Below are 17,108 nucleotides of genomic sequence, written 5' to 3'. Positions count from 1 at the left end.
AACACTTGGGTGTCTTCACAAAAATACCGAAGTGTTCCACACAAATCTTCATCATTGCCCCTATATTTAAGTGTTATATAAGAAGACATTTTATTCATTATTGTTATTATGCACCAGAAAATCGTGTATGGTTATTGAAAGTTACAATATTGCAGTTCGAAATACAAATTCAAAACTAACAAAGAAATTGGAGACCTGGGCCTCTCCTACCATTTTTATGTAATCAAACTTCTGGCTTTCTCCCCTATATCTTTCAGTCGTGGCGTGATAATGGTTCAAGATGTATCGAAACAACTTAACATCCATTTCGTGTGCTACTTACATAATATATGCTCTTTTTACCCTACATGAATCACGGCACATGAGCCAGGGTATCTCCCATTCCTCACAAGTCTCCATTCCCTGAGGGTAACCCAGGAGAGAGGAGGTTAGAGAACAAGCATGTTCACTCACAAGACGAATCTGGTGACTGAGAGCTTTGAGTTAATGGAATTGACGACAAAGTCGACGAGGCGGGTGTAGAGTGTCCTAGCCAGAGCATCCCTGCTGAGCTCAGCCTCCTCCTGGGTTTTCTTAGCTGACTCCAATTTCTGCTCGGTCTGCGCTCGACAGTAGTTACATAGCGCCCAAGACAGTTTCTTCTCTTCGATGTCCAAGAGTCTACACACTGTGGAAAGAAAGTGTGAGATAAGAGAAATGCTGTATAATGTAATCATTTATTGACCACGTTTCGCCCATACAGTAGAATTTATCGAATCAGACAAATCTGACTTTATAAAACCCAATGCATGGCCGAAATGTTATCGGTATAGCATCCCATTATACTGGTGTCAAAGAGCAGTTGACAACATCTGCCACCTACCTTCCCTGACCGGCTCTTCGTCAACAATGACTGCTTTCTGGTCTCCGCTGAACTCTACATTGCCCAAGGTGAGAATGGCAGACAACACCAGCAAGATGGTGTGCATCTCACGGTCCCTGAAGCCAATCACCTGCAAGAAACACACTTTAGTAAGCTAAATATTATTTTAATAATGGAGGAATGCAAGACCTATGGCACGTAAGACCTGTGGAAGTCATATTGCTCCAAACCCCTGAAGAATGGAAGGTAATCAGATGTGATTCAAGAAAGGAGTGATTAACTCCAATTCATTGAATCAAGCTTTGAAAAGCACCTTCAGCTTATTCTAAAGTTCGTTTCACACAGCTTGCTCGTACATGTACACTCTAGCAGTCCAGCATGCCTATACATACACAGGAGCAATTTAGCATTTCACAACATAACGATAAACTTTTAACGATATACTTTCAGAATCCATCATGATCGTTTTCTTGAAGCATTTACATGATTTTTTCCCCATGGTCATGGACTGGGCCACAGGGGCATTGACCCCCGGAACACCCTCCAAGTAGACTTCCTCCAGGTATGAACTTCAAACCATTCTCATTTACCCAAATTACTGCTATTTATGTTAACTTCTAAACTCGTATCTGTCATTCATGACTTGATGGAAATGATCTCTGGCAGTTGAAGTGTGTATATAGGAAAGAACAAGAAGCATGAGGAGTGGTAAGGCTCAATCCTTCGTCTACTAAACACAAGACAGACACTGCCTACCTGTATTTCTCAGTTACATAAACATTTTCTCAGCTTTAACCAAAGCGGTACTGGATTCCATCTACCAGTCAGAAGAGAAAAAAATATCACACACCTGAAGATCTTCCTCGATTTTAGCGAACTTTTGAGCATTGGTGACTTCGTTGTCATAAGGATGCTTGCCCAAGTAGCGATACTTCCTGCCCACCTTGAGACCATAGCGAGACAGTCTTTCTGTCTGTGAGAGGCCGTCATACGTGTAGTAGAATACGTGGAAGTTGCCTTCATCTCTGCTGACAAGGAACACCCATCAACATACCCATTACCTTTTTAATGAATTAAATAGTAAAAATTTCGGTACATGGCCTTTTAATGGCGTAATGATGTGCAACAACCATTTTTTGGCACACATGACATACTCTTCCAGTCACTATTGTGCCTTTTTATCATTCACTAAGACATTCATTAGAAAACTTTATGACCTTGTGACCTTTATCAGTTACTAAGGTTCATGCCAATTAGTCGTGTCATCTTGGGAAAGGAATATTCTTAAAATCATAAAATAAACTTTCAGAGAGAAGTCTGGCTTCACATCTGACCAAAAATATAGCAACAGAGAGGAACTGGTAGCAAGGTAAAAGTTAATTTAGCCAGAAAAAAATTAGGATCAATATTCAGTGAAAAGGCATTGTGAACATATATAGTTTTACTGTCTTCCAATCATGTTCTTGAATTTGTATTGATAAAGCCAATGGATGGCAGAACATCTATAATAAAGATACTCAGATGTTGCACTTGTGTCTAATTTTCAACTAATACAGAGTTTCGAGAGTAATCTTTAGAAGAGGTCTTGGTCTATCCTTGACAATTATCAAATTGATTCAAAAAGGGTCGAAACATTATCTAAATTTTTTTCTCAGAAATATGATTTGTGACTGATGTCTGTAGAGTATTGTGATATTTTTTTCTCAATATGAAACTAAAAAAAATAAAATCATGAGAGGACGAGAAGCTCTCACAGCAGTTATATAATGGGCAGAGGAGGTCAGTTTGTCTGCCCGTGTCATTAGTCATATCAACAACACAGAAAATTATTAACCTTCACTCTAACACGTCTGTCCTGATATCTAAAACTTTTTTCCCTTGATATTAAACTGACAAGAACTCAACAAAAGTGGTATTTTATGTCACGAAGTACTGGTGAAGGCTCGGTCCTCCATCCACCTACCAGCTGCCCTCCCTTAACCAGTGTGCTGATCACTAACCTCACACATTACATGCTAGCCTATGTGTGAGACTCACACTCGTCACCTGACTTCGGCCTGTGACCCTCACCTACAACGACTTACCTTGGTTGTTCTGTGACCCGGAACTTGTCCAGCATGAGCAGCCAGACGATAGCTCCCGAGATCTTGCCAGTTTTGGAGAAAGTGATGTCAAAATAACGAAGATGACGGGTGGAATTTGGATTAAGCTGAGTAACAGCATTGCCGAAGGCATCCAGCACAGAGCACACCCTCTTGAGTTTGTCCATCAGACTGGGGTTACTCTGTAAGATCAAGCATTATGTGATTAGATGCCCAGAGAAGTGACATTACAATACCTGGTCAACAGCAACTCTAGTGAAAAGTAAGGTTATGTTAAAACTGAAGATTTATTTTTTTGTTTTTGATAGTGATATTGCTCACCCATGAAATCAATCATAGAAAGAAGCTATGGACTAAAATTTTTGAACCTAAAGACAGGCAGCTCTGCTGAGAGTATTGCAGCTTCACTGTGGCCACAGCATCAGCATCTGTGATCCTCTGCACAGGAAGGTCGGGATTCCTTTAAGGAATACCATTTTTCCCATTCAATCCTCCACAAAAATTAATGTCATACATACAAAATAAGACTTGAAAACATTTGGTTCAGTGACAACTATCAAGTTACAAGCGAAGCCTGGTTTCTAGTAAAAGTTTACTCTAGGTTTCTGATTTCTAATGTGATGGCTTATTTGCTTTTCATTCAAACCCATCAGTCTGAGCTATATTCAATCAGGTTTCAGATCTAGATTTAACAAAAGTCATGGAGATAATGTATTACATTAACACAACTAACACAGTTATCTTATACAAATTGCTACGCCCTTGAGGGTCATTCACAACAAGGAATTGGGTAAAGACAGTCTTATCAACTAATCTCAACCCACTAACCACCTCAATACTCACATAACTAATGTATGTGAACTGATTAATGAGTTGATGAAAGTTGTAGGTCTTGCCACTGCCTGACTCTCCAGTGAGGACAATGGTCTGATGTTCCTTGTGGTGCATCATGTCTTGGTGGGCTCGGTCAGCCACGGCAAACACGTGAGGGTCGTTATGGCTCCGTGACTTCGATTTGTATTTTACTTGTACCTTTAGTGTGGTGGACGAGGCGAGGGGAAGAGAGGGAAGACAGGTGTAAGGATCAATTAAGAAACAAGAGGTGGGATCGGACTCATCACAGCTTGATAACTTATGGTTACTGAGAATGGGAAGACGTCATGTTTAAGTTAGGAAAATAGACAAATTGTAAATAAAAAAAGACATGCAGCATTAGTAGACCTTTATTAGTATGACGTGACTAGAACAACACGCAAATCTTTACATACGAGAACGAAGCTTAAGACAGAGTTTCGCTCCGACTTGGATTTGTGCAATTGATAGACTTGTGTAAGCTGTCATGTACTAATAAAAGTCTCCTTTTGTTGTACGTGTCTAGAAAAACATGATTAGCAATAAGAATGAAAAATTAATTACAATTTGAAATAAAAAAACAACTATGCTTTGACTATCACTAAGAACAAAATCGAATAATTACATCAGCCATAGCTGACGAAGCTTTCCTGGAATCATTAACAATAAGCTCATACTCTTACCTCTTCATCATATTTGCAAGTATCAGCAAAGGGGTTGACTGCCACAAGGACGTCAGCTACCCAAGTGTACACCTTGCCATCTTTCCAGCGACAGAAGAGCGTGTCGAGGACCACCTGTGAACGTAAGTACCAGCTGGTTACTCTTATGGGGATGGGGTAGAAGATTGTCTTCAGCACCAGTTATCCAACACAAACACCAGCTGGCTGTTCCTGTCGAGGATTATCAGCTGGTCTTAGAACTCACACTGGCATCTTGGAGTGAATAAGGCATATGACTATACTATGAGAGAATCAATGGTTATGTGATAAGAGTGCCGCATGACATGTGAGATGAGAGGACCCACAAGGTGTGAGTGGGGAGGGTGACACAAGTAACCACAAGGTGTGAGTGGAGGGTGACAAGTAACCACAAGGTGTGAGTGGGGGGTGACAAGTAACCACAAGGTGTGAGTGGGGTAGGATAAGAGGGGTAACTTACCTCGTCGTTGAAAACATCAAGAGATGCAAGGTCGTCAGTGATCATCTTCGTGGGTTTACTGAGACGTTCGGTCTGTAAGATAAGACAAGGTGAATCCAAATGGTCTAATGCCAACAATAGTGAAGAAAGACTCACGTTGCAGAATATGCTTTTGTGTCATCATTTTTGCTTATTTTCTGGAGCTTTCTAAAGCTCTGCACAGATCAAAATGCTGTCCCAACAATAGATTGGTCAGCAGCTTGCAACAAGAGGCACCAATACTCTGGTTAACATACATAAACCAGTCAACAACAGCCTGACTAAACAAAGATCAAGTCGTGATTAGCAGATGAAAGATTGAGCCTCCACTCGTGCTGGCGCTCATTAACCCATAATTGTTTAGCGCATTGTGAAATAAAAGTTCACAATAGAGCCAAAATACCCACTGTTCCTTTAAAGTCTTTCCGAAACCAAGAATATTTTAGTCTTGCTCCAGAGGGAATTAGATATTTCTCAGTGTAAACACACATTAACAGCAAGAGGAATAATTCTTTTAGCATTTTTGCACTTACATGGGTAACTCAACGTAAGGATTACAATTATAAGGCACATCAATACCCACAAGTTGAACTTAAGACAGATTGGCAGAATACAGAATTATTTTTAGTTAAGATGTCACCTACTGGTAGCTTCCTCCATCCACTGGAGGAAGCCTTTCCCAATAAGTGAAAAGTCACCTGGTATTTCCACGAATGGAGTCTCGCCTTTAGACCTTTTCTTGTGGCTTCCGCCCACAATCATCTGGAGATAAATTCTCAATGATAGAAATATGAGTATCTTGCAGGTAGCAGTAACTATCCTTCAGCATCAGCAGTGGTGGAGGCTTGAGCTTCCGTTAGAAAATCATTATAATTATAATCTTGGTATAAGGCTAAAATTTTAGTGGGTCATCCTGCTCCTGGGGAATGGAAGACAATCAGGCTGATGGAAGAAAGAAGGGGGTAGCATGAACTCCATGGATTAGAAGTCAGTCACTAGCAATACTTCATGAAGGGTATCCCAGTAGAGTATACCTTGAGATATCCTTGGCGAACGATGGATGTTATGGGTCTCTTAGGTACGTAGTCGGAGTCTATGAGCCGTTGTCTCTCCTCCAGCAGTAGATTCCTCAGCTGTAATGATGCCATGTGTTAATCTCTCTAACATAGGATCTCCCTATTTACTGCTGCCATCCCATATATCTCAAGTGATAACCTAGTCATCTAACAGCTGCAATTGGACTGAAGATTACATATGACACACTCGATTAAAGTGGTTCTGTTTCAGTCTGTTGTTGCACCCATGAATAACTGAGTAGTCAGAACAAAAGTCATGATGGTATTACTGGAACTGTACACAAGATGAACCGCCTGTCTAGCTGCAAAGATCAGGTAGGGAAGGACGGAAAGGTTTGAGAATTATTGCCCAGTAAGAAACAAAGGCAGAAAAGGAGGAGGAAGAAAAGGAGAAGCAGCAACAGCAGGAACACAGGTACAGACCAAGTTAACAGTGGTAACATTTCGCCTTAGTAACAGTATGTAAATAAGATAATGTGCAGGTTGAAAATTAGACACATGTGCAACATCTGGGTACCTTTATTGTAGACGTTTCGCCATCCAGTGGCTTTATCAATACAGATTCTAGGACATAATGGGAAGACAGTAGAAGGACTGATTACCTCATCTTTTGCATATAGTTCTACTGTCTTCCAATTATGTCCTTGAATTTGTACTGATAAAGCCACTGGATGGCAGAACGTCTACAATAAAGATACCCAGATGTTGCACACGTTTCGTATTTTAATCTTTTCGGTATTGTATAGCATTTCTATACAATATACAATTTATGGGATTTTATTTATGAATTAGTTTGGACCACCAGGGACTTAACTGATAATGTTCCTGGTGAGCAAACTTCTCAAGAAAATGCCACAGCCCGCATATCGTGTCGTATTTACAGTGCAAGCTGAACACTAAACGAAATACCACAATAAAATACTGTTCTATACCAGTATTTCTTCGGTTCTGTCGACAGTATTTATTGACGTCCAAGAAAGAGGACACTAAAGAATTCTACTTGCAGCAGATAGTATATAATAAAGTATACATATATTTATGTATATTTATGTATAAATGATGGGGTGTACCTGGAATATACCTAGAGAAAGTCTCGGGGGACAACGCCCCCACGGTTCGGTCTGAGACCAGGCCTCGTGGTGGATCATGGTCTGATCAACCAGGCTGTTACTGTTGGGGTGGTAGAAGTGGAAAGTTTAAACATCCTCGGGGAGAAATTTCAGAATTTATCCCTTTGAATTATCTTTATTTATTGCTCTTAGGCTATGGGTTCCCACACTTGCACTTAAGATCCCCATCGATATTGTGGATTATTTCCTAACGAGCATGACACGGGGGCGTTGACCCTTGGAATACCCTTGAGGTAGACCATCAGGAGCGACCAACCTCTGTAGGGTCCTCAGGCACTGCAGTGATGAATGGATGTTCTTGGACCTCCAGGAGGATGGGGCGGTGGTCAGGAGTCTTCACCAAACACCTGTACCATAATTAACATCTCTTATTCATGGGGATTGCAACATTGCCAAGATATGGGTCATGGGGACTATACTAATGGCAGCAAATGCGACTAAAACGTCACTATACCGAAAAATACAGACAGACCTAAAAACTCGCCTACAGCATGCTTCCAATTTGTGAATTAACTGTATCAAAGTATGACAAAAAAAATAGCCAACAATAACACATTGGAGATAAATTGTACAAAATTTAGACACGACTGAAAAAGACACAACTTCAGTATAATGTAATCCTTTATATGTACTGCATTTGTATCTGTTTTTCCAGTAAAACAATACAGAAAAAATAGTTGAAAATAAGGACGGTGCTTTGATGCCCTGGAAAGGGTAGAGTGGGGAGAAAGGGCTTTTTACCCAAAAAACTGGGTTTATCCTCCCTTCCCTTGAATAGAACATGACTGCCTCACGTGCCCTTAGCTGCTACATGACCACTACAAGTCTAGCACTTCCCCTGATAAAAAAAAAAGACAAAAATGAAAAACATGCAGTCTCAGGACACCCACCAGAGGGAGAACACAAACACGATGCTGGAATTTCTCATGATAGGCCTCCCTAAAACAATGAAACGAGATACTGCCGTAATGAGAAGATAAAACATGTATTAATGATAACCAATAAAGATAATAAGGCTCAAAATACATGGAAATACAATATATACATTCAAGATGTATGAAATAGAAAATACAAGATGCCTAATATACGTGACCTCTGTAAATTTAATACCTATAGAAAAGAATAAGCTGCACACCATCAGGTTAACTCTACTCCCATAACTATAAATATGTAAGTACAGGGAACAATACGTCCAAAGTTACTCACTCAGAGATGAAATCAGCGAAGTCTTGCGACCAGTGGGAGACTATCTTGAGGGTGGGTGGTGGGTTGGTCACTATCAGGAAGAGTGCTCGAACTGGGTGGATGTCTGAGTAGGGCGGCTCTCCATCGGCCAACTCAATGGCAGTGATACCTGAGTGTTGCAGATAACCGGTGATACCTGGGTGTTACATATTACCTGTCGTACCTGATATATATAACCAGCGATACCTGATTGCTATTTATGACCTGCGATGTCTGTTGGCATAATAGTCAGATAAATGACAATTTCATTCCGGTGTCAGTCACACATTTGACGTTCTTAATCACAGTGATATTTGACACTGATTAAGAGAATGATCTGCTGAACTAACCATAAAGGTAAAAGCTTTATCATTTCTTCTTGAGGTAATGCATAGAGTTTTATCAGGTTTTAAAGCTCTCTCTGACCCAGGGGCGAATCTACTGTGAGACTAATGAAGCTTAAGCTTCTTGGCCTGTAATCCCTGAGGGGCCCCAGAAGCCACTTTAATCCACATTGCTTAAAATTTTTGGATCTACTGTTCAGAAGGGGTTGCGAAGGGGCCCCCATAACAGTTCAAACTTTAGGGTCCCAAAAATGTAGGTCCGCCACTGATCTGACCCGTGATATTTGCACACTTCTGGCAAGAGAGCGATTGTAAGAATGACGGTGAAGGAGTTTTCTTTTTTGGGTCGGCCTACAGCCGACGGGAGATAGCTGGTCACGAACTGGGATGCAGGGGCGTTGACCCCCGAAACTCCCCTCCAGGTATAGGTAATGATCTTTTGTACAACAATGACAGCTATCGCATATAACAATGCAAGTTTTATAAGCAAACGTGGGTACTACGAGTTACCTAGAAGTAATGTACAGCTATTTACCTAAAAAATATAGGATACCATGTCACCTACGCTACTAAACACAATAGTCCCCTCTAGTCACTGATGCAGTGATCATGTACTTAACCTCCTGACCAGCCCTTTCACTCACTGAAGCAGTGCTCTATTACCTAACCTCCTGACCAGCCCTCTTACTCACTGACTCACTGAGGCAGTGAACTAGTACCTAACCTCCTGACCAGCCCTCTTACTCACTGACTCACTGAGGCAGTGCACTAGTACCTAACCTCTTGACCAGCCCTCTCACTTGCTGAGGCAGTGTGCTAGTATCTAACCTGACCAGCCCTCTCACTCACCGAGTCAGTGCTCTAGTACTCGTCGAGTATGTCCTGGGTTGCTTACCACTCTCAGATCACTCACCGAGGGCCCAGACGTCACAGCGATTGTCATAGTCGTGATCAGCCTTCTGCTCACACTCTATCACCTCCGGGGCCATCCAGTACGGTGTGCCCATTGCAGTATTGCGTCTGCCTCTCGTGGAGTCTAGGTGACCACACTGGCCTGAAACACAGAAAGTTGTAATCTGCACGTAATGAAACCAAAACAGTTGCGGGTAAAGCACTTATGAGCACGTTTCTCCTCTATCTTTATCACAACATAATTTTAATAGAGCTCTACAAAGAGCGAAACGTGGTCCCAATCATAATTTGTACTGCAAGTTTTGCCCCTTCATTCACACATGTTATGACTCTGTACAAGCTGGAGTAGTGTAATTGCATATGGTCCCAGGGCACGTTAGCTAGGAAGGTGGGTCCCAGGGCATGTTAGCTAGGAAGGTGGGTCCCAGGGCACATTAGCTAGGAAGGTGGGTCCCAGGGCACGTTAGCTAGGAAGTAGGGTCCCAGGGCACATTAGCTAGGAAGGTGGGTCCCAGGGCACGTTAGCTAGGAAGGTGGGTCCCAGGGCACGTTAGCTAGGAAGTAGGGTCCCAGGGCACATTAGCTAGGAAGGTGGGTCCCAGGGCACGTTAGCTAGGAAGGTGGGTCCCAGGGCACGTTAGCTAGGAAGGTGGGTCCCAGGGCATGTTAGCTAGGAAGGTGGGTCCCAGGGCACATTAGCTAGGAAGTAGGGTCCCAGAGCACATTAGCTAGGAAGGTGGGTCCCAGGGCACGTTAGCTAGGAAGTAGGGTCCCAGAGCACATTAGCTAGGAAGGTGGGTCCCAGGGCACGTTAGCTAGGAAGTAGGGTCCCAGAGCACATTAGCTAGGAAGGTGGGTCCCAGGGTACATTAGCTAGGAAGGTGGGTCCCAGGGCACATTAGCTAGGAAGGTGGGTCCCAGGGCACATTAGCTAGGAAGGTGGGTCCCAGGGCACATTAGCTAGGAAGGTGGGTCCCAGGGCACATTAGCTAGGAAGGTGGGTCCCAGGGCACATTAGCTAGGAAGGTGGGTCCCAGGGCACATTAGCTAGGAAGGTGGGTCCCAGGGCACATTAGCTAGGAAGGTGGGTCCCAGTTCACATTAGCTAGGAAGGTGGGTCCCAGAGCACATTAGCTAGGAAGGTGGGTCCCAGGGCACGTTAGCTAGGAAGGTGGGTCCCAGGGCACGTTAGCTAGGAAGGTGGGTCCGAGGGCGCATTAGCTAGGAAGGTGGGTCCCAGGGCACATTAGCTAGGAAGGTGGGTCCCAGGGCACATTAGCTAGGAAGGTGGGTCCCAGGGCACATTAGCTAGGAAGGTGGGTCCCAGGGCACATTAGCTAGGAAGGTGGGTCCCAGGGCACATTAGCTAGGAAGGTGGGTCCCAGGGCACATTAGCTAGGAAGGTGGGTCCCAGGGCACATTAGCTAGGAAGGTGGGTCCCAGGGCACATTAGCTAGGAAGGTGGGTCTGAGGGCACATTAGCTAGGAAGGTGGGTCCCAGGGCACATTAGCTAGGAAGGTGGGTCCCAGGGCACATTAGCTAGAAAGGTGGGTCCCAGGGCACATTAGCTAGGAAGGTGGGTCCCAGGGCACATTAGCTAGGAAGGTGGGTCCCAGGGCACATTAGCTAGGAAGGTAGGTCTCAGGGCACATTAGCTAGGAAGGTGGGTCCCAGGGCACATTAGCTAGGAAGGTGGGTCCCAGGGCACATTAGCTAGGAAGGTGGGTCCCAGGGCACATTAGCTAGGAAGGTGGGTCCCAGGGCACATTAGCTAGGAAGGTGGGTCCCAGGGCACATTAGCTAGGAAGGTAGGTCCCAGGGCACATTAGCTAGGAAGGTGGGTCCCAGGGCACATTAGCTAGGAAGGTGGGTCCCAGGGCACATTAGCTAGGAAGGTGGGTCCCAGGGCACATTAGCTAGGAAGGTGGGTCCCAGGGCACATTAGCTAGAAAGGTGGGTCCCAGGGCACATTAGCTAGGAAGGTGGGTCCCAGGGCACATTAGCTAGGAAGGTGGGTCCCAGGGCACATTAGCTAGGAAGGTAGGTCTCAGGGCACATTAGCTAGGAAGGTGGGTCCCAGGGCACATTAGCTAGGAAGGTGGGTCCCAGGGCACATTAGCTAGGAAGGTGGGTCCCAGGGCACATTAGCTAGGAAGGTAGGTCCCAGGGCACATTAGCTAGGAAGGTGGGTCCCAGGGCACATTAGCTAGGAAGGTGGGTCCCAGGGCACATTAGCTAGGAAGGTGGGTCCCAGGGCACATTAGCTAGGAAGGTGGGTCCCAGGGCACATTAGCTAGGAAGGTGGGTCCCAGGGCACATTAGCTAGGAAGGTGGGTCCCAGGGCACATTAGCTAGGAAGGTGGGTCCGAGGGCATATTAGCTAGGAAGGTGGGTCCGAGGGCACATTAGCTAGGAAGGTGGGTCCGAGGGCACATTAGCTAGGAAGGTGGATCCGAGGGCACATTAGCTAGTAAGGTGGGTCCGAGGGCACATTAGCTAGGAAGGTGGGTCCCAGGGCACATTAGCTAGGAAGGTGGGTCCCAGGGCACATTAGCTAGGAAGGTGGGTCCGAGGGCACATTAGCTAGGAAGGTGGGTCCGAGGGCACATTAGTTAGGAAGGTGGGTCCCAGGGCACATTAGCTAGGAAGGTGGGTCCCAGGGCACATTAGCTAGGAAGGTGGGTCCCAGGGCACATTAGCTAGGAAGGTGGGTCCCAGGGCACATTAGCTAGGAAGGTGGGTCCCAGGGCACATTAGCTTGGAAGGTGGGTCTCAGGGCACATTAGCTAGGAAGGTGGGTCTCAGGGCACATTAGCTAGGAAGGTGGGTCTGAGGGCACATTAGCTAGGAAGGTGGGTCCCAGGGCACATTAGCTAGGAAGGTGGGTCTGAGGGCACATTAGCTAGGAAGGTGGGTCTCAGGGAAACAACCTCATTTGATGGTAAAAGAAAAAAACACCACAATTAATCATAATAATGGGATAACTCACTTCAGACGATGGGATAACTCGTCACAGACGATCAGGAAACCAGGATGACTCACCTCAGTCGACCAGAAAGGCGGGATAACTCACTACAGACGATCAGGAAGGCAGGATAACTCACCAAAATCGACGAGTTTGATCCTGCCGTCTTCAGTGATGAGTACGTTCATTCCTTTCACATCACGATGCATCACGTGTGCCTGGTGCAGGTGCTGCACTGCCTGTTGAAGATTATTAAATTATCATTACTAAGCGTAAGACTGTGCTAAGAAAAAAATTATTTCGGATTATAAAGGTGTACATCTCTCATATTTTTATTTTTTTTTATACATCGGTTGTTTCCCACCGAGGCAGGGTGACTCGAAAAAGAAGAAACACTTTCATCATCACTCATTCCAACACTGTCTTGCCAGAATCGTGCCAACACTACAGTTGAAGAACTGCAACATATCTGCACCCTTCCTTCAGAGCGCAAACACTGTACTTCCCACTTCAATGTATATACATGAAGAGTTGTGTATCTCTCGAGTGTATATACATGGAGAGGTATGTGTCTGTATACATACACAGAGGTGTGTGTCTGTGTATACATATACTGAAAACTTAATTCCTATTTTAGAGATTATGGTATTCTTGATGTTAGTACACAAACGACCTGGGGCCTTAATAACCAACAAGCAGCCTTACTATCTGTCCTTCACATCCCAACGTAGCAAGACAGAGGGACTTACCTTAATGATCTCCTTGAGAATATAAGCGATGAGTTTCTCTGGCATCCTCTCGTCTCTCAGCTTGTAAGCACGAGCCAGCTCAGACACTGATCCCTGCGTCATCAGCTGCGGCACAAATTGAACATTATACATTGTAACATTCAGGATCATTGTCAATGACTAAACAGAAGAATGGACGGGGACTCGAACCGTGGTCCTGTAATGCAAAGATATTTCTGCTTTCCAATTATTACATAGGGTACAGCACGAGTCACTTTACCCGGAATATTTGTAGTTTTTGGCTGCTCTTATTTGGTAATGTTTATTTGATTACGGTAAGAAATTTTAATACGGTAAAGCTACTGATGCTGCAAATTATGAGCGAATTAAAGTGTCACGAAACTGACCGATGCAAAGTGAGTAACAACTTTGACAGAAACGTCAAACTGAGGTAAGATAAGGCTGTATATTTCGGTCAAACTCTCTCTTTATCTACTGAAGAGGACCTTTGATTGAATCCAAAATATGCAGCTTTCTCCTTCCTGTGCTTCATCACAAAGTAATCATTTATCAGTTATAGATTGTTTACTAGGGATGGTGGGTACTAACACGCACACTCCACACGCACACACTATACCTACAAGTCTTGTAAACACACACCAATACACACACGTTTATTCAGTACAGTTATGAATACATAAACAGTCTGCAGTTGTTGCATATCCTTGGTCAGTATAGTATACTGTGTACTCACCTAGTTGTGGTTGCAGGGATCGATTCATAGCTCTTGGCCTGTGTGTGTGTGTGTATGTGTGTGTGTGCGTTTACCAAATTGTGTATGGGGAAAAGGGGGAGGGTCACCCCTATCAAATTTTCTCTAGAATCTAGGTATGGTGTGTGACTGTATGCATGCAAACGCGTGTTTTAAATGCATGTGTACATGTAGATTTCAATTGCACCACCACAGGCATGGCTAAGGAGGCACTGACCCCCAAAACCCTCTCCAGGTATCCTCCAGGTATACCAATTACATTTCCACCCTAACTACCACAACTGCTCACCTCCATAACAAACCACAGCTGGTGGTCTTCCAGGTTCGCAGACCTCTTAAGGAAGGTGCCGAAAAACTGAGGGAAGTTCTCATGCTGACTCAACTCAGAGAGAACACGATGTTCTTCCTCGATCTCCTCCAAGTTCTCCTTGATGTTCTCAATAATTTTGATGGCCACCATCTGGTCATCTAACATAAGGCAAAAAAATATCGTTGAAAAATACATCAAGGAGCTAAAGAATTAAAAAAAAAAAAAAAAAAAAAAAAAAACACGCACGTAGAGGACTCTTACGATGACTTTTCAGTTTATTCATCATTGTGAAGAATAAACTGAGAATGGTCCAGAATAGACCGAAACGTCATCACAAGTTTCGTCTCTTAAATACAGTTGTGCATTTTTCAAGCCACTGTTTAGCGATGGTATTACTTACAACATACTCAGATTGCTGTGTCGAGTACCAGGTAATCCATTACTTGAATTATATAACATGAGCTATGTAACTGGGGAGCTCCCTCAATCTTGGACCAACAGCCTCATCATTCCATTCCATTGTTTAGCGACTTTTTACTCTGACATATATATATAAATATTTTGAGTTTCTAATAAATCTATATTATCCATGAATTACAATGTGAATTACAATATTTACAGTGAATATCGACGTGAATAAGTCCCTGGTAATGAATGGTCTGATGCACCTGGCAATTTACTGACTAATAATACTGCTAGAGTTGCCTGGTTCTCTACAGGGAAAAAACTCAGTGTAAAGGAACCATGACTCTTCAACAACCTCCCTCAATGTGTATGGAGAATTACCAGCAAACCCTTCGCCATTTCTGATTAGCCGGGCTGTGGTACATACGTTAGATTTTAGGTTTCTAGGTACTGACAGCCCGAAATGCCCCACCATGCTAGTGGCTTTCTTGGTACTTTTCAAAAATGCAATTATACATTGTAACTGCAAAGAAATAAAATCTATCTTGCCTGGTCTGGGACCGGGCCGTGGGGGGCGCTGACCCCCAGAAGCTGCTACAGGTAACATAATACAGGTGGTATGAATTTAAGTGTATTTTTTTTAGAAAACAGACAAATTGATGAATGAGACACTTATGTATATTGTGAAAATGTTTCGACAGCCAGTGGTTTCATCAGTCCGATACAAAGAACGGGGAACATTGTATGGAAATTTGGGGTAATCAGTCTCTCAGCCTGGAGATATGTTAAGTTCATCAGTCTTGACAGAAGTCTATCAAGGCTGACAGATTAATAAGTAAGCAATGTTACCATAAGCTATCTCAAAGGGACCCATGAAAATAAGTCACTAACTTTTTTTGGGGTTATCCTAGATAATTTACACATGTTAAACTATGTATGATATTTGCACTTATGTGTACCTATTCCTTAATAAATTACTTATTATCTTAGCTTTACTTACTTTGGAAGGACAGGCATACAAGAATAATTTAGATAAGTTAGTCATTAAATAAAGCATGAAAATAACATCAAAGAAAACGAACTTTTTCTAGGAGTATCTAGTATAAAATGTACCCAGATGCAAACACCTTTATTTAGATACTGGTACACAAATACAGTTACACAAATTATCATATATATGTACACGTGTAGATTACCTAGGATAATAAAAAATCACACAAAGTGATTTTATTTTCATTCGGGTCTAGCAAACACACTGATATTTGAGTATTACAAATTTTGGCCATCACTATATTGTCATGAACATAAGTCTAAAGTTTATTCAGGTATACATAGTTACACTGAATTATCATACATAGCAGCATGTGTAGAGAACCCAGGATAAACTAAAAAAAAGTCAGTGACTTATTTCGATTGGGAGCCTTTGTGATAATCATTTATATTTAAAATTAAAAGAAAAATAAGATCTAGCTAAAAGACGCTGAATACACGGAAGTGAATCGTTATAAAACTTATATATTCAACTCCATGTAGGGTGACCTTCCTGACGAATAAACCAACAGCCTGGTTGCTCACCATTCTGGGCATCTGTAGCCTCGTAAATCTCGCCATAGGTACCGGTAGCGATGAGACTGTGAAGGTGGAACCTGTCTTCGGGATCAGGCAGACTCCTGAAGTCCACGTACTTACTCAATCCTTCGTCTGCCATCCTGATCCTTCTGAAATACAAAAGACAAGCATAAGTATTCCTGTTTACTGGTTTTAAAGCTTATGGACTACACAAGGGTCATTAAGGCTGCATACCACTTATTCACCACCAACCAAGAAGACTTTAATATTGAGACACTTATGCAACATGTGTATCTTTATTCCCTAATAAAGAATCCCATATGTTGCTTAAGTGTCTCAATCTTCAACTTGTCAGTTTTCAAAATCATTTATCACAAAGACTAATACCAAAAATAGATTAAAATAAATTCTCAATCCATATAGACGGACATATTCAGGTGTCCCGTAGCTCGGTTAGTAGCGAACTCAGGTCACACACTGAGGTCCGTGGTTCGATCCTTAAGTCTTTCCTTAGGACATATGCTGTCCATGTTCATCTATCAGTAAAATAGGTACCTGGGTGTTAATTGAATGGTGTGGGTCGCATCCTGGGGACAAAATTAACCACCTAATTTGCCTAAAATGTTCTGCATAACAAGGTGCTTTCTATATAGTATGTCACCGATGTCAGCTATGGT

The 17,108-nt window shown here is 43.1% G+C and overlaps 1 protein-coding gene across 3 annotated transcripts in view; it reads right to left on the bottom strand.

The window, feature by feature from the left end:
- Positions 1-17,108, bottom strand: part of ninaC (STKc_myosinIII_N_like and MYSc_Myo21 domain-containing protein ninaC) — a 51,359-nt gene that overhangs the window by 21,578 nt on the left and 12,673 nt on the right. Inside the window, exons 2-16 of one of the 3 annotated variants that reach the window (XM_070100529.1) lie at positions 16,438-16,580; positions 14,437-14,615; positions 13,397-13,501; positions 12,787-12,886; positions 9,683-9,823; positions 8,408-8,555; positions 7,458-7,548; positions 6,030-6,128; positions 4,978-5,049; positions 4,500-4,613; positions 3,808-3,996; positions 2,947-3,146; positions 1,713-1,890; positions 863-992; positions 454-667 (exon numbers count right to left, since the gene is read on the bottom strand). In XM_070100529.1, the coding sequence (XP_069956630.1) occupies positions 454-667; positions 863-992; positions 1,713-1,890; positions 2,947-3,146; positions 3,808-3,996; positions 4,500-4,613; positions 4,978-5,049; positions 6,030-6,128; positions 7,458-7,548; positions 8,408-8,555; positions 9,683-9,823; positions 12,787-12,886; positions 13,397-13,501; positions 14,437-14,615; positions 16,438-16,570 (2,093 nt within the window). In that variant the 5' untranslated portion in view covers positions 16,571-16,580. The remainder of the gene's footprint in view (positions 1-453; positions 668-862; positions 993-1,712; positions 1,891-2,946; positions 3,147-3,807; positions 3,997-4,499; positions 4,614-4,977; positions 5,050-6,029; positions 6,129-7,457; positions 7,549-8,407; positions 8,556-9,682; positions 9,824-12,786; positions 12,887-13,396; positions 13,502-14,436; positions 14,616-16,437; positions 16,581-17,108) is intronic. The other 2 variants (XM_070100531.1, XM_070100530.1) reach the window with 2 other exon arrangements.

The sequence above is a fragment of the Cherax quadricarinatus genome, chromosome 73, assembly GCF_038502225.1.
Source record: "Cherax quadricarinatus isolate ZL_2023a chromosome 73, ASM3850222v1, whole genome shotgun sequence".
NCBI lineage: Eukaryota > Metazoa > Arthropoda > Malacostraca > Decapoda > Parastacidae > Cherax > Cherax quadricarinatus.
This window is presented reverse-complemented; position numbering and strand designations above follow the sequence as displayed.